Source organism: Salvelinus alpinus, chromosome 29, assembly GCF_045679555.1.
Source record: "Salvelinus alpinus chromosome 29, SLU_Salpinus.1, whole genome shotgun sequence".
Taxonomy (NCBI): Eukaryota; Metazoa; Chordata; class Actinopteri; order Salmoniformes; family Salmonidae; genus Salvelinus; species Salvelinus alpinus.
This window is the reverse complement of record NC_092114.1, coordinates 46913768-46932278: the sequence shown is the minus strand read 5'-3', so window position 1 is coordinate 46932278 and position 18511 is coordinate 46913768. Positions and strand designations below refer to the sequence as shown.

Here is an 18511-nt window from a genome sequence, read left to right as displayed (position 1 = left end):
ACCCTAGAGAAGTTAATCGGAGTTTAGCTGTTGCACAGGCATAGCACTTAGATATAGACCTTGCTGTATATTGGATCCACTCCATCCACAAATTGGTATCCACAAACCCTGTTTCTACCTCTATAACTTCTTTGAGATCTTTAGTTTGAACTATCCGCACCGGTCCTTGACTCTGGATGAGCTAGTAACAGTGTCTAAAGTTCAGGGCAGGGTTCCGGCTGGAGGCCAGCGAGTGGTGACTATTTAACTTCTTGGGACTATAGGGGGTGCTGTTCCGCATTAGCATATTTGGGTCTCCAAATTAAACTGCCTCGTGCTAAATTCTTGATCGTACAATATGCATATTATTGTTATTATTGGATAGAAAACACCTTCTAGTTTCTATAGAAGTTGGAATTTTGTCTCTGAGTGGTACAGAACAATATCTACAGCACTTTTCATGACAGGGGTCAGATTTCAGAAATTTTTACCCCTGATCTGGAGTCTGTTTTTAAGGCGACAGTGAATGCTATGAAGAAACCGACACTGCCTACGTCTTCCTCTGGGTGTCTGTACGTCATCACGTTTTGAATGGAGTCTATTGCACAATCCCAGCCCATATAAAACCACAAAACGTGGGATGACCCCTCTCTCTCTCCGCGCGCCACAAGCAAGATGGACTTCGGACCTGCCTCATTCCAAATCGTTATGTAACTAGTTCTAGTTCTCCGGTCATGTTTTCAGTCGTTATAGTTGTTAAAAACATCATAATGTAGTTAATTTGAACCGTTTTATAGCAATTTATATCCGTTTAGTGCGATTTTGAGGAATTTCTTTGTCGTGCACTTTTTAGCTTTGGAAACGTTTCGGGGTGTCGGTCGTTGGTGGTGGACATTTCGAGGGACAGAGGACATCTATCGACCAAAAGACGTTTATAACATAGAAAGGATACATTGCCCAAGAATCTGATGGAGAACAGCTCAAAGTAAACAATATTTAATATGATAAATTGTTGTTCTGTCGAAATATTTTAAACGCATATTTCGCCATTTTGTTTGGTATAGCTTCACTTGGCGAACCCTGTATTGAAAAGTAAGGATAATTTTAAAAATGTAAATCAGCGGTTGCATTAAGAACTAATTTGTCTTTCGATTCCTGTCAACCCTGTATTTTTTAGTCAAGTATATGATTAGCTTTCGATTAAACTAGATCACTCTGAAAGCTGACGTTCCTCATTTTGAGGCTTGAGTTGTGACTATTTCCATTGTATAACCACGGTTTTGTATGGCTAAATATGCACCTTTTCGAACAAACTGTATATGTATGTTGTAAAATGATGTTACAGGAGTGTCATCGGAAGAATTCTGAGAAGGTTAGTGAAAAAATTTATATATTTTGGCGGTGATTACGTTATAGCGCTCTTTGGCTGGAATCGATGCTCTGGTAACGTTTGCACATGTGGTATGCTAACTTATCGATTTATTGTGTTTTCGCTGAAAAACGCTTAGAAAATCTGAAATATGGTCTGAAATCACAAGAACTGGGTCTTTCCATTGCTATGCTTTGTCTATTTTTATGAAATGTTTTATGATGAGTAAATTGGTCATACACGTTGCTCTATCTAGTAATTCTAGTCGATTTGTGATGGTCGGTGCAATTGTAAACTGTGATTTCTACCTGAAATATGCACTTTTTTCTAACAACACCTATCCTATACCATAAATATGTTATCAGACTGTCATCTGATGAGTTTTTTTCTTGGTTAGTGGCTATCAATATCTTAGTTTAGCCGAATTGGTGATAGCACCTGAAGGAGTAAGAAACTGATGGAGTTAGAAAAGTGGTGTATTTTGCTAACGTGTTTAGCTAATAGATTTACATATTTTGTCTTCCCTGTAAAACATTTTAAAAATCTGAAATGGTGGCTTTATTCACAAGATCTGTATCTTTCATCTGGTGTCTTGGACTTGTGATTTAATGATATTTAGATGCTACTATCTACTTGTGAAGCTATGCTAGCTATGCTAATCAGTGTGTGGGGGGGGTGGGGGGTGATCCCGGACCCGGGGTAGAGGCTCGTGAAAGGTTAACAGTCTGATGGCCTGCAGATAGAAGCTGTTTTTCAGTCTCGGTCCCAGCTTTGATGCACCTGTACTGTCTTCGCCTTCTAGATGGTAGCGGGATGAACAGGCCGTGGCTCGAGTGGCTGAGGTCCTTGATGATCTTCTTGGCCGTCCTGTGACACCAGGTGCTGTAGATGTCCTGGAGGGCAGGCAGTATGGTGATACATTGGGCTGACCGCACCACCATCTAACCTCAGGGTGCCGCAGGGTGCCTCACATAATTGAATGCATGGTATGGTATGTCAGAGGAAAATAACGAAATGGATGAGATTATTCAACTCTGCTGGATGTTTTCGGGAGGTCAAGTCAAATCAAATCAAATCACATTTTATTTGTCACATACACATGTCGGAACTAGAAGCACAAGCATGACGCAAAGTATGGTCTGATAAACGCTGGACGAGACAACAAAACTTAAGTCCCTATCGTACCCTAGTCCCTGATGCTCATAGACGGTTGTTAGGACTAGTTTGGATTGTTCATTAGATTGTAGCTAGGCCCCAGTTGTTGCACTTAGATGTATCATCTCTCTCTCCCATCTCCCCCCTCATCCCCCTTCTCTCTGACGGATATGTAACAGCGTTATGGAAGTTGGTTGCTCTGAGGGAACGTAATGGAAATATGCAGTCGGGACGCAGCAGGGTTACACTGGGGCCAATGGCAGAAAAATGTCTGCTATTACAATGGAAAGAAAGAAATTGGTAATGGCTTATCAGTACAGTTCCTGTTTTGGACGATGGCAGGCTGTAGTAGCTTCTAGCTGTATTACATATGGAGGCTGTGCTTTACAGTGGTGCAGTTATACATTAATATGGTACAGCTATGTGTTTTTGTTTAACTTCTTAGCGCTAGGGTTCAGAATCTTAAAAAGAAAAAATGTATAACGTGCCCAACGTAAACAGACATTTTCTCTGGCCCAGATCGTAGAATATGCATATAATTTACAGATCAGGATAGAAAACACTCCAAAGTTTCCAAAACTGTCAAAATATTGTCTGTGAGTATAACAATACTTATTCTGTAAGCAAAAACCTGAGAAAATGTAACCCGGAAGTGATATTTTTTTTAAAACAATCTGTGTTCCCACGTCTAACCTGCATTTAAAGGGGTATCAACCAGATTCATTTTCCAATGGCTTCCTCTGGCTGTAACCAGACTTTAGACATAGTTTCAGGCTTTTATTTAAAAAAATTAGCGAGTTTTTTCTAAAGTAGTCAGGTGTCCTCCGAATATTTCCTGCGTGCGAGAGGGGCACCCCATTTTACTTTTGTCTCTTAATAAATAGGTTATGGTCCGGGTGAAATATTATCGATTATGTTAGTTAAAAACAACCTGAGGATTGATTATAAAAAACATTTGGCATGTTTCTACGACCATTAAGGATATTTTTTGGAATTTGTCGAACGTAACACGGGTTTTGTTTTCTCAACATAATGCGCAACCCAAATCGCGTTTTTTTGTGATAAAAGTAATATTTATCGAACAAAAAGAACATTTGTTGTGTAACTGGGAGTGGAAACATCCGAAGATTATCAAAGGTAAGCGATTAATTGTATTGCTTTTCTAACTTTCTTGACCATGCTAATTTGGGGCTAGCTGTTGTAGCATTGAAAGCTACACTCACAAAAGCTTAGATTTCTTTCGCTGTAAAATATATTTTCAAAATCTGACACAATAGGTGGATTAACAACAAGCTAAGCTGTGTTTTGGTATATTTCACTTGTGATTGCATGATTATAAATATTTTTAGTAATATTTATGCATTTGGCGCCCTGCAATTCAGCGGTTGTTTAGGGAAATGATCCCGTAAAAGGGATCCGTAGCGCAGAGAAGTTAAACCTCTTAGAGCGGAGATCCCGCTAGTGGGATCAAATTTGACAACATCCAGTGAAATCGGAGCACGCCCAAATCAAAATACAAAATCGGGAATATTAAACATTCATGAAAATACAAGTGTCATACATGATTCTTTAGCTTAGAATCTTGGTAATCGAACTGCGTTGTCAGATTTCAAAAAGGCTTTATGGCAAAAGCATAGCATTTGATTGTCTGAGGACAGCGCCTAACATTAGCATATTTTCCAAACCAGGACAGGCGTCACAGAATAACAAATAGCGATAAAATAAATCACCCACTTTTGAAGATCTTTCTCTATTTGCAATCCCAAGGGTCCCAGCTACACAATGAATTGTCGTTTTGTTCGATAAAGACCTTCTTTATATCCCAAAAATGCTGTTTAGTTGACGCCATTGAATTCAATAATCAAGTTCTTCAACATGCACACAAAGATTCCAAAAAGTGACCAGCAAAGTTCGTCCAAACGAGTCAAACAGTGTGTTTTATTAATCCTCAGGTTGTCTAATATCTTAATAAACAATAATATTTCAGACGGAGATTACTATGTTCAATAGCAAAGATTAGAACGAAGAGCGCACCCACGTTCACGCGCGCAAAAAGACTACTTTTGCCCTGGCTCTCAACTTGGAACGACTACAAATACTTCTTCATTTTTCAAAAAAACAAGCCAAAAACCTTGTATAAAGACTGTTGACATCTACTGGAAGCCATAGGAACTGCCATCTGGTAGGCGGAAATGAGATCTTTCAGTAGCATTGCATTGGAAGTCAATCTGAGTTTTTCCTCTGGTTTTGGCCTGCTATATCAGTTCTGTTATACTCACAGACATTATTTTAACAGTTTTAGAAACTTCAGAGTGTTTTCTATTATATGCATATCCTAGCTTCTGGGCCTGAGTAACAGGCAGTTTACTTTGGGGACGTCAGACAGGCGGAAATTCAGGAAACTAGCCCCACAGAGAGGTTAATATTGAATTTCGGGTTGTGGTAGAAGTGGGTCTAAATAGTGGGTGTAGTAGTGGGTCTATATTGTGCACAAATAGGGATAATACATTATGGTGGAGCTGTGTTTTGCCGTCGAACGTCTAATTGGATATTGGACGTCGTAGAAGTTTGATATTGATGTTGTGTTATCACACTCCCACACTTTGATGAGAAAGTGAGAAGTAGCAGCACCAGAGATCCTGGCAGAGGGTGTGAATCATAACAGCCCCAGAGATACTGGCAGAGGGATTGAAAAGTAACAGGCCCAACAGGAATCCTCCTGGCACATGTATCAGAGATGGGCAACCATTCTCGATGGATGGAGGGAAGAAGGGAGGGAGAAAAGGAGGAAAGTTTCTGACAGGACAGGATAAATGATCCTTTAAGGTTTTCAGGAAACATTCTTTCCTTTTTTAACCTGTTAGTGAGTAGGAAGCGCTATTTTCACTTTGGGAAAAAATCGTGCCCAAATTAAACGGCCTCGTACTCTATTCTAGATCATACAATATGCATATTATTATTACTATTGGATAGAAAACACTCTGAAGTTTCTAAAACTGTTTGAATTATATCTGTGAGTAAAACAGAACTCATTTGGCAGCAAACTTCCATACAGGAAGTGAAAAATCTGAAAACGAGGCTCTGTGTCAGGGCCTGCCTATTCAACTGGCTTTTATTTATGGATCTGTATGCACTTCATACGCCTTCCACTAGATGTCAACAGGCAGTGGAAGGTTGAATGGGGTGTCTAGCTTGATCTGAGGCCGAATAAGAGCTTTTGGAGTGACAGGTCAGCCATTTTGTCAGTTTTCCACGGCGCGCAAAGGAGCTCGACATTGTCTTCTGAAAAGCGTTCGGTATACATGGCGAATATCTCCGGCTCTGATTTTATTTGATACATATGAGAAAAACATCATAAAATAGGATTTTTCAACCGAGTTTGATCAGTTTATTCAACGTTTATTGGGACTTTTGGAATTTTTCGTTCCAAGCGCAACGTTTTCTTGGACACGTGAGCGCGACATGGCTAGCCAAAGTTGCTAATACGAAAGAAGAAATGGACATTCTAAAACCAAACAACGATTTATTCTGGACCAAGGACTCCTTGCACAACATTCTGATGGAAGCTCAGCAAAAGTAAGACACAATTTATGATGTTATTTCGTATTTCTGTGGAATATGTTGACCCTAACAGGGCGGAGAATATGTGAGCGCTGTCTCACAATAATGCATTTTGTATGTTGTAGTAAAGTTATTTTAAAAAATCTAACACAGCGGTTGCATTAAGAACCAGTGTATCTTTCATTTGCTGTACAACATGTATTTTTTAGTAAAGTTTATGATGAGTTCTTTGATTAGATTAGGTGAATGTCCAAAATATCTCCGGAGATTTTGGTGAATTGTTGCTACATATTCACAATGTATAACCACGATTTGCAGCTCTAAATATGCACATTTTCGAACAAAACATAAATGTATTGTATAACATGATGTTATAAGACTGTCATCTGATGAAGTTGTCCAAAGGTTAGTGATACATTTTATCTATATTGCTGTTTTTGTGAAATCTATGCTGGCGGTGGATAAATAGCTTTGTGTGTTTGGCTATTGTGATGAGCTAATATAATTCTATATTGTGTTTTCGCTGTAAAACACTTATAAAATTGGAAATATTGGCTGGATTCACAAGATGTTTATCTTTCAAAAATGTTTTATGATGAGTATTTAAGTATTTCACGTTGCTCTCTGTAATTATTCTGGCTGTTTTGGTGCTATTTGTGACGGTGACTGCAATGTAAAACTACGATTTATACCTCTAAATATGCACATTTTCGAACAAAACATAAATGTATTGTATAACATGATGTTATAAGACTGTCATCTGATGAAGTTTTCAAAGGTTAGTGATTAATTGTATCTCTATTTGTGGCTTTTGTGAAAGCTATGTTGGCGGTGAAAACATGGCGTTGTGTGTTTGGCTATTGTGGTGAGCTAACATAAATATATATTGTGTTTTCGCTGTAAAACATTTTAAAAATCGGACATGTTGGCTGGATTCACAAGATGTTTATCTTTCATTTGCTGTATTGGACTTGTTAATGTGTGGAAGTTAAATATTTCAAAAAAATCGCTCTGCGAAGGCAGCGGAATGTTGTGGGTGTTCCGCTAGCGGAACCCCGGGGCGAGAAAGGTTAATAACCTCTAAAAGTCTAAGCCGGTCCGGGGGGGAAGAATTAAGCTAATATAGAATTGTTTTAAGATGGTCATACCATGGATCATTTAGCTATTTTATTTGAAATTGTAGGTCCACTTGGTCCAAAAAATATATACATTACCAATCAAAAGTTTGGACACACCTCCTCATTCAAGAGTTTTACTTAATTTTTACTATTTTCTACATTGTAGAATAATAGTGAAGACATTAAAACTATGAAATAACACAAATGGGGTCATGTAGTAACCAAAAAAGTGTTAACCTTTCTAGGACACACGTTCCGCTAGCGGAACCCCACCACAACATTCCGCTGAAAAGGCAGCGCGGGAAATTAAAAAATATATTTTTTAAATATGTAACTTTCACACATTACCAAGTCCAATACAGCAAATGAAAGATAAACATCTTGTTAACCTCTCTTGGGCACGTGAGACGTTAGCGTCCCACCTCTTCAACAGCCAGTGAAACTGCTGGGCGCCAAATTCAAATACAGAAATACTCATTATAAAAATTCAGAAAAAAAACATATTTTACATAGGTTTAAAGATTAACTTTTTCTGAATCCAACCACAGTGTCAGATTTTAAAAATGCTTTACGGCGAAAGCATACATTACGATTATGAGAACATAGCCCACAAGACAAATCATTACAAACAGTAGCCAGCCAGATAGAACCGTTACACAATTTAGAAATAGAGATAAAATTAATCCCTTACCTTTGATGATATTCATATGGTTGCACTCAGCAGACATTCATTTACTCAATAAATGTTCCTCTTGTTCGATAAAGTCTCTTTATACCCAAAAACCTCAGTTTTGTTTGTGCTTTTTCTTCAGTAATCCACAGGCTCAAACGCAGTCAAAACAGGAAGACAAAAAAATCCAAATTGTATCCGTAAAGTTAATAGAAACATGTCAAACGATGTTTATATTCAAACCTCAGGTTGTTTTTAGTCTAAATAATCTATACTATTTCAACCGGACAATAACGTCGTCGATATAAAATGTAAACAAGAAACGCACTCTCTCGGTTGTGCGCAAGAAAAAGCTCTGTGAAACTTTAGGGTCCACTCATTCAGACTGCTCTTACTTCCTCATTTTTCAGAATACAAGACTGAAACTATTTCTAAAGACTGTTGACATCTAGTGGAAGGCATAGAAACTGTAAGTTGAGTCCTAAGTCAAGGGATACTGTAATGGCATTGAATAGAAAACTACAAACCCCTTAAAAAAACGACTTCCTGAATTTATCTTTCTCAGGTTTTCGCCTGCCAAATCAGTTCTGTTAAACTCACAGACACTATTTTAACAGTTTTGGAAACTTTAGTGTGTTGTCTATCCAAATCTACCAGTTATATGCATATCATATCTTCTGGGCCTGAGAAACAGGTTGTTTAATTTGGGCATGCATTTCATCCAATATTCCGAATGCTGCCCCCTACCCTAGAGAAGTTAATCTACCCATCGTGTCCGATTTAAAAAATGCTTTACAGCGAAAACACAACATATGATTATGTTAGATCACCACCAACTCCAAAGAACACACAGCCATTTTCCCAGCCAAAGATAGGAGTCACAAAAAGCAGAAATAGAGATAAAATGAATCACTAACCTTTGATGATCTTCATCAGATGACACTCATAGGACATCATGTTACACAATACATGTATGTTTTGTTCGATAATGTGCATATTTATATCCAGAAATCTCAGTTTATATTGGCGCCATGTTCAGAAATGCCTCCAAAATATCCGGAGAAATTGCAGAGAGCCACATCAAATAACAGAAACTCATCATAAACTTTGATGAAAGATACATGTTTTACATATAATTAAATATACACTTGTTCTTAATGCAACCGCTGTGTCAGATTAAAAAAAATCTTTACGGAAATATCGTTTGTAGTTTGTAGTTACGGAAATCCTCTGCTCTCATCCTTCTAGACCTATCGGCTGCCTTTGATACTGTGAACCATCAGATCCTCCTCTCCACCCTCTCCGAGCTGGGCATCTCCGGCAAGGTCCACGCTTGGATTGCGTCCTACCTGACAGGTCGCTCCTACCAGGTGGCGTGGCGAGAATCTGTCTCCGCACCACGTGCTCTCACCACTGGTGTCCCCCAGGGCTCTGTTCTAGGCCCTCTCCTATTCTCGCTATACACCAAGTCACTTGGCTCTGTCATATCCTCACATGGTCTCTCCTATCATTGCTATGCAGACGACACACAATTAATCTTCTCCTTTCCCCCCTCTGATAACCAGGTGGTGAATCGCATCTCTGCATGTCTGGCAGACATATCAGTGTGGATGACGGATCACCACCTCAAGCTGAACCTCGGCAAGACGGAGCTGCTCTTCCTCCCGGGGAAGGACTGCCCGTTCCATGATCTCGCCATCACGGTTGACAACTCCATTGTGTCCTCCTCCCAGAGTGCTAAGAACCTTGGCGTGATCCTGGACAACACCCTGTCGTTCTCAACTAACATCAAGGCGGTGACCCGTTCCTGTAGGTTCATGCTCTACAACATTCGCAGAGTACGACCCTGCCTCACGCAGGAAGCGGCGCAGGTCCTAATCCAGGCACTTGTCATCTCCCGTCTGGATTACTGCAACTCGCTGTTGGCTGGGCTCCCTGCCTGTGCCATTAAACCCCTACAACTCATCCAGAACGCCGCAGCCCGTCTGGTGTTCAACTTTCCCAAGTTCTCTCACGTCACCCCGCTCCTCCGCTCTCTCCACTGGCTTCCAGTTGAAGCTCGCATCCGCTACAAGACCATGGTGCTTGCCTACGGAGCTGTGAGGGGAACGGCACCTCCGTACCTTCAGGCTCTGATCAGGCCCTACACCCAAACAAGGGCACTGCGTTCATCCACCTCTGGCCTGCTCGCCTCCCTACCTCTGAGGAAGTACAGTTCCCGCTCAGCCCAGTCAAAACTGTTCGCTGCTCTGGCACCCCAATGGTGGAACAAACTCCCTCACGACGCCAGGTCAGCGGAGTCAATCACCACCTTCCGGAGACACCTGAAACCCCACCTCTTTAAGGAATACCTAGGATAGGATAAAGTAATCCTTCTAACCCCCCCCCCCCTTAAAAGAGTTAGATGCACTATTGTAAAGTGGTTGTTCCACTGGATATCATAAGGTGAATGCACCAATTTGTAAGTCGCTCTGGATAAGAGCGTCTGCTAAATGACTTAAATGTAATGTAAATGTATTCAGTGGAGTGGCTGTGGCTGTGTGGTCCCAAGCATAAGATTATGGGTCTCTTTTTCTAGTTTAAAGTTATAAACATTTAACATTGGCCATGCTGTCAATGAAGCATGATTTGTGCCGCGCCCAAAACAACTCGGTACTGCAAAACCGTCTTTAGTGAGTTCAAGACAACTGGGATCTCGGGAAAAACGAGCTACGACTGGGAAAATACATTTTGAACTTTCATCCAACTCGGAATTATAAATTGGGAACTCGGGCCTCTTTCTAGTGCTACGACCTGAAGATCACTGACGTCATCATGACTCAACCTTTTTTTTGTTGAGTTCCCAGTTGTCTTGAAAGCAGAGAATGATGACAAAGTCTGATGACAAAATTTGGTCACAAAGGAACTGTTCAAGTGAGCACAGCACAACAAAGTAAGTCCTAAAATGTCTTGTATACTGCTGAATAAATGACGTAATATGCCAGGGAGATAGTAATACTTTCTTAGCTACGGTATTCATAAGTGTATTTTGTTGTCACGCCCTGACCATAGAGAGCTGTTTATTCTCTATGGTGGTTGAGGCGTGACAATGACTAGGGTGGGTTATCTAGGTGTTTAATCATCTATGTTGGCCTGGTATGTTTCCCAATCAGAGGCAGCTGTTTATCGTTGTCTCTGATTGGTGATCATATTTAGGCAGCCATTTTCCCTTTGTGCTTTGTGGGATCTTGTGTTTGTGTAGCTGCCTGTGAGCAGCCCAGAACGGCATGTTTCATTTGTGCTTGTTTTGTTTGGTGAGTTTCAATTTATAAAAATATGTGGAACTCTACGCACGCTGCTCCTTGGTCCAATCATTTTGACGAACGTGACATTTGTGTAGTAAGCTGTTAGTAGCTCATGTGCCTCACCCTAATAATTTGGTCTATTTTCACCTCTTAATTTTGCCTACTGTTCTGACTTGGTGGTGCACATGTAGCCTATAACCTGTTTTTGAGAAATGTAATCATTGAATATTGTAAGAGCTTTCATTGTCTGCTTATATGCCCCTTGTATTTAACCTACTGCTGAATAAATGATTTGGTGTACAGGGAGAATACGGCCCATGTTCTGAATTCTGTCGCTGTACATTTCAAAAGTGCTGAACAAATAGTTATGTTGACTACGCCCATCCTAGCTCGCTCATTAATGTCTTAATCAAAATTATGGATTGCCTCTTATCGACTTGTCGTCCCCTTATGCCATAGTTTGTGCATCTCAATTGTCAGAAACCACAATTGTTTAAGCAAGTCAGCCATGTCAGCTATGTTTCTTTGAAGGCAGTAAATGAGGCTGAATGAATTGTTTCACTGCCAGACAAGGCTCTGCTGATAGCCAGGTGTAGCAGTGGTATAGTGCAATCAATGTATTGTTCAGTGTTGTGCTGTTGCTTTGCTCGTATGCATCCCACATGTATTTTTTTTCCCCCACCAAGATTTACATGCTAAAATCGCCACTGGACCTGACTGTATGCTGTCGTGGTGGGGCAGCATGCGTCACGTGTCTCTATGACTCTGTGGGCTGAACCCTCAATGCTGTTGAGGCCCTGTGCTCCACTAAGAGCTAAAATAAAAGTAAGTCATATGTCTCTCCCCCCTCAATTCGTTGAAAGCTTTCCACAGGGATGCTGGAAAACCTTTGGACGGTGGACCATTCCTAATATACACGGGAAACTTGAGTGTGGAAAACCCAGCAGCGTTGCAGTTCTTGACACACACCAGTGTCCCTGGTACCTACTACCATACCCCGTTCAAAGGTACTTACATATTTTGTCTTGCCCTTTCACCCTCTGAATGGCACACACACAATTCATGTTTCATTGTCTCAAGGCTTAAAAATTATTTGTTAACCTGTCTTCTACCCTTCATCTACACTGATTGAAGTGGATTTAACCAGTGACATCAATAAGGGATCATAGCTTTCACCTGGTCATTCTAAGTCATGGAAAGAGCAGTGCACTCAGTTTATATGACTTTACAAATTTCAAGCTTATTGAAATTACAGCTTGAATACTCTATCACGATTCAGGGGGAAACGCTTGATAGGCTTGACGAACAAAATTAACTAGCAACAGACAACCAGAGAACACAGGTATAAATACACAGGGTATAATGAGGAAGATGGGCAACACCTGGAGGGGGGTGGAGACGGGTGAAACATAGTCTGTGTCTTTTTTCCCTTAATGTCCCGTACACTCTCAGGTTGTACAAATGATATACAAAGCATTTGACACTTGTTTTAAAAATGTGTTGTACAACCTGAGCATGTATGTGGACAATATGTGTTTGGTTTTCAGGTTGAAGTTGACCTTCATCCAGCCCTCAAGAGTACGAGTGACGAGAATGATATCAAATGTCTGTGTGTGTGTCTTCTACATATTGTCCATAAATGTTTTTATTTCATTGATAGGACCATGAGAAAGGTGGGTCTCCATAAACCATGTTATAAACTGATTGACCGCATAAACCAGAGGTGTGGACTCGAGTCACAGGACTTGGACTCGAGTCAGACTCGAGTCACAAATATGATGACTTGCAACTCGACTTTGACTTTAACACCAATGACTCGTGACTTGACTTGGACTTGAGTCTTATGACTTGACCTGACTTGATACCCTCCCCAAGCCCAAATATTAAAAATTATGCTATTAAAAAAAGCTCTTCATTTAATGCAACCGCTGTGTCAGATTTCATAAAAGCTTTACCGATAAAGCACACCATGCAATAATCTGTGTACAGCGCTCAGACAACAAAGCAAGCCATCCGCCATGTTGTGGAGTCAACAGAAGTCAGAAATAGCATTATAAATATTCACTTACCTTTGATGATCTTCATAAGAATGCACTCCAAAAATCCCAGTTCCACAATACATTTTTGATTTGTTCGATAAAGTCCATAATTTATGTCCAAATACCTCCTTTTTGTTTGTGAGTTTAGTACACAATCCAAACTCACGAGGCGCGGGCAAGTCCAGGCGAAAGGACAGACGAAAAGTCATATTACAGTTCGTAGAAACATGTCAAACGAAGTATAGAATCAATCTTTAGGATGTTTTTATCATAAATCTTCAATAGTGTTCCAACCGGAGAATTCCTTTGTCTGTAGAAATGCGATGGAACGCAGATCGCTCTCACGTGAGTACGTGTGATCAGCTCATGCCACTCTGGCAGACCCCTAACTCAATCAGCTCCCATTCCCCCCTCCTTCACAGTAGAAGCATCAAACAAGGTTCTAAAAACTGTTGACATCTAGTGGAAGCCTTAGGAAGTGCAATATGACCAAATTGCCACTGTATCTTGGATAGGCAAAGAGTTGAAAAACTACAAACCTCAGATTTCCCACTTCCTGGTTGGATTTCTTCTGAGGTTTTTGCCTGCCAAATGAGTTCTGTTATACTCACAGACATTATTCAAACAGTTTTAGAAACTTCAGAGTGTTTTCTATCCAAATCTACTAATACTATGCATATCTTAGCTTCTGGGCCTGAGTAGCAGCCAGTTTACTCTGGGCACCTTATTCATCCAAGCTACTCAATACTGCCCCAGCCATAAGAAGTTAACGGATTAGTATGAATCGGAGAGCAGCCAATGAAATTGTGCCAGCTGAGAAAAAGTTGTGCATGGCAGTGCAGAGGAACGTCGGTGGGTGAATTCAGATGGAGCCCTTGGAATGATGATACCCAAAATTATTATTTTCGGATATAAAGACGACGCTGTATCAACAAAAAATGGATTGCAACTTGCAAAACATGCGGGAAGAAAATTATAGACGGAGGCGCAACAATTTCGAACTTTGTTCGACATTTGAAGCTGCACAAAGAACTGTAAATCGTGGCTAATATTGCCAGCAGCTATATATTTTATTACTTTACTGGTGTAACATGTAGGCTAGCGTAACGTTAAATCAATGAGCCTCCACACAGTCAGTCAGTGCTGGAACGTGATCATTGCACCCAAGATTGAGCTACAACTGGCTAGGCAGTTGGTAGCCGGTCAAAACTTAATCCATTTAAGTTATTAAGACCATGGAAGATGTAATGAGCTCAGCCCTCTTGCTTAAGAGCAGGGAATAGATGTGGATATGTGGATATGTTTTTCACTGTGTACATGCAACCAATTAACATTCCCTTTTGGATCACTCATTCATCTAAAATTGTATAGCTGCGGAGAATGGATACGCAAGATACTTGAATAAGGAAGTTGTCTATGGCACAGTACAGTCAGTGAGGCTTTACTTCTATTTTCTATTATTTTCATGTATTGAAAAAGTGCATTTTGGTTTGATATTTTCATGGGTCTTTTCTTAATTCATTTTGGGGTTGTTTTTTCAAGCAATTTTATGTGTACAGAGAGAACTTGAATTAACTCTCGCTCTCACCATGAGGTCACGTTAAATTGTTGATACTTTTAATAACCTATTGCACATACCAAAGTGACATTCTTTGTTATTCACTTACGACCACTCCATTTATTTTTGCACCACTCTATTTTGCCAATACTCTGTTTAAATGTCCATAATTTGAATGTATGTATGAGAAACAACTTGACCTGGCAACCTTTGGGGTCTAAAATGTTGAGATTAAGTGGCATTGAAAAGTCTGACATGGAATACATACCCTATCTTGTGATCTGTGTAAAAGGCAATATAGAAATTGTCAGTTGTAACCCATTCGGCTGAGGTTTTCAGCCCTCTATCAAAATATAGAAAAGTGCTAATCTGATCCATCAGACCAGGGGCCTTCTTCCTCCTGCTCAGTCCAAATGAGCTTTGCCCTGAGCTACTCGCTGTGGTCATGCTGGACAGTGGTTAGGTTGGGTGGGCTTGAACGCTCTGTATCTGGGAGTAAGACTTCTTGCAAACAATCCAAACCAACTCTGTAAACGCTCTACTGTGGCTCCTCTATCTATCTTACTTTTCTATACGTCTGACGTTGGATAGGCAGTGTTTAAAGGTGTCGTCCCCGTGCCCCAATGCACCATGGGAGATGATGCGGGTAAGGTGGGGGTAGGCAGCCACAGTGGCATCCATGGTGCTGGCCTGACTCCAGGCATTCTTTGGTCCATCAGTGCCTGTGGAGTCAGTCACTACCGCCCTCTGCATGGGCCAGCCATTGTTCTCTCCCCTCCCCCATCTGCCTCACCCAGTCTGAGGAACAACAAGGGTTATGTACGAGGCTGAACTAGGGCCCTGATGAGTAACAGTCTCCAGCACTGTGAACCCATTGTTGAAATGGACCCTATTTATCTTTTTGATAGATTATATTGAAATAGGATTTAAATTAGCCCTGTTTTCCATACAGAGTTGACTAGAAAAGGAAACACCCAAAAGCTAACAAATGTTCAAACATATGGAAACATATTAAAACAAACTATTTTAAAGAGAAATAATAACTACACAAATGTTATGGTCAGCCATGGAAAGAGCTTTGACCTCCATTACTGTAAATATCATATTGTAGGGCAGCCTCCGAAGTAACTCTTCTTATAAACTGTATGCAAGGATTCATCTGTGTTGTTTGAGGAATGCCTCATTATCTTTCCAACCCCCAATGTCACGCTTCTAGGTAGCAGAGGTTCTGTTGTCTTTACAGGTCAGTAGGTCTGATATCTGATTGGAGGTTAACTTTACAGTAATGCTATTGGTAAACAACTCAGATGTTATAAAAGGGTCTTATTTTGTTCCTAAACTGCTGTGGTTCTTTCTGTCTGTCTGTCTTTCTCTTTCTCCCATGAGCCATCGCTCAGGCCATGGTTCCTCTCTCTCTCTCTCTCTCTCTCTCTCTCTCTCTCTCTCTCTCTCTCTCTCTCTCTCTCTCTCTCTCTCTCTCTCTCGTAAAGCTTGTTAATGCTTTGTAGCTTATGCTTTATGCCTTGTATGTGAATCCATTCATTTTACCAAGTAATTAAATACTATTGTATTTAGAATTCCATTCTCAGACATTTCCTGATTGCCTATTACTGTAACTCAACTATAGTCTTGCATGTTTTAATTATCTTTATGGAGTCAGATAAACATTTTAATAGGCTAATTAAATAGTCTTATCACAAGTCGCATGTAAGATACATACAATAGACACATATCAAATATTACCCCACTACAGTAAATGGTGACCCCAACGTGCTCTATCATTAGGAACTTGTGGATTATATTGATAACTTTGGAAGTACAGTAAATGGTGACTTCCGACTTGATCTTACGGATACTTTGGATTAAATTAGAGTTTATTCTATTAGATTCCTCGATATATAACGAATACGTAGTTTACGTGATGTCGAATATGCAAGCAACAGATATTTCTGAGTTATGGCAAACGGCTTGTATTAATGATTTGATCAAATAGAACCAAATGGAACCTAGTCTTTGCTAGACAGAGAGACTAATACAGAAAGAGAGAGAGGAAGGAAGTGAGAAAGAAAGTGACAGGCAGAGGGAGAGAGAGAGAGAGAGAGGTGGGAAGAAGAGTGAAAGACAGAGAGAGATAGAGAGAGAGAGAAACAGAAAGAGAAAGACAGCAGTGCAAATTTACTTAGAATTTTCATGTGTCTTGTTTGTCTCAAGTCGTCAATGTGAGTGAATCTCTGTCCATCGTGTCCATCGTCCGTCATCTGTTTTGTCTGTTTTCCCACCCTTGTTTTCACTGCTTTGCCGGCTCCCCACCTCAAGAAGGTAGGTGTTTTACTACATTGCATCTTGTTGTGAATTGTATGTTATTATAAATAACCTTAATAACCTGTTGTAATGTTGTTTTTCATTTATATAAAGATGTGTTTTCTTGCAGACATTGGCTGTGAAGTTTAAGTTGGTTGGTAGGTATATAGTACATAACTGTCTTGTATTGCAAGTAACGTTTACAAGCATGTAAATATTTGTATATTTTTCCATTTGTTTGCTGGTAAATATTTGAAACTTGCTCGAATTGGCTGTAAATGTATACATTTGCATATTAAATGTATTCATTGCAAGTTGTCACTTGCATACTCCCTATCCGGCGCTCTAGGTCACCAGGCTGCTCATTATTACACACACCTGTCACCATTGTTACGCGCACCAGCCTCATCAGACTCACCTGGACTTCATGACCTGCCTGATTACCTTCCCTATATATGTCACTTCCCCAGGTGTTATTGACTCTGTTTCTGTTTCATGTCTGTGTGCGTTTCTTGTTTGGTATTATGTTCCATTTATTTATTAAATGATTCACTCCCTGTACTTGCTTCCTGACTCCCAGTGCACACGTTACACAAGTAAAATGTTCAATTGACTGTTCAGTTGCCCAGTTCCTTACTGGTCCTTCTCCCTAGCCATTCATCTTTTGTGTCCAAATAAAAATTGAGGCCAGGTTTGGTATGGAATTGGACATTGGTTTCTAGTTAGTGTTTGCATATCTGGAGGGTCTATATTTGTGTACGTAATATGGCAGAAGTGTCCAGGAGTCCATTACACAGCAGGGTTGAGTCATCACCACATTGCTATGCTTATTCAAGCCCCATCATGTCAAACACTTAAAAGACAGAGTAGGGGGTTAAAGTCCTTAATTAAACTGGCCTGTACCTTGACGTGGTGAGAGGGCTTCCAACTAAACCAAGCCCATGTTATTGAAAATAAAGTATCCATTGCTTTTCCATCCCACCACCCCTGACTGAGACTGGCTGCCTGTCGAGGACAAGTGACAGGAAGAACTTGCCGCAGCACCTGTCTCTTGATTCTGCCTCTTTCCTCATCCTCTCTCCTGTCTCTCCAGATGAAATTCTGCATCTAGTGACGTCTGATTGCCCAACAATCTGCCCACTCATCCCATCCCCTCCATCTCATTAAATCATCTAAATCTGTTAATGGCATGTCATTATCTACTAAAAAAAATTGCTAACCGTATCATACTGGACACATAATATATGAGATAAGCAGATGAGCTAAAAACACTAGCACTGCAAACACGGAACAAAGAGAGCAGCAGTGCATGGACTTCGTAGTCTGCCTCTTCAAGTCCCCCTTCCGAGACCTGCTGCCTGTTGAGAACAACTGACAGGCAGAACCTCCCAACCACACAGCACCCACCTCTCTATTCCACACACCAGAATTAAGTATTAAAGTCTGATTGCCATGTGAGTGTACAAAAAATTATCTG

General features: G+C 40.4%; 1 protein-coding gene across 1 annotated transcript in view; it reads left to right on the top strand.

Annotated features, from left to right (window-relative positions):
* Positions 1-17593, top strand: part of LOC139558917 (uncharacterized) — a 55322-nt gene extending 37729 nt beyond the window's left edge. Inside the window, exons 6-9 of the mRNA XM_071374420.1 lie at positions 12000-12143; positions 12684-17052; positions 17165-17192; positions 17384-17593. Of these exons, the coding sequence (XP_071230521.1) occupies positions 12000-12143; positions 12684-12688 (149 nt within the window). The 3' untranslated portion in view covers positions 12689-17052; positions 17165-17192; positions 17384-17593. The remainder of the gene's footprint in view (positions 1-11999; positions 12144-12683; positions 17053-17164; positions 17193-17383) is intronic.
* Positions 17594-18511: the final 918 nt, after the last annotated feature.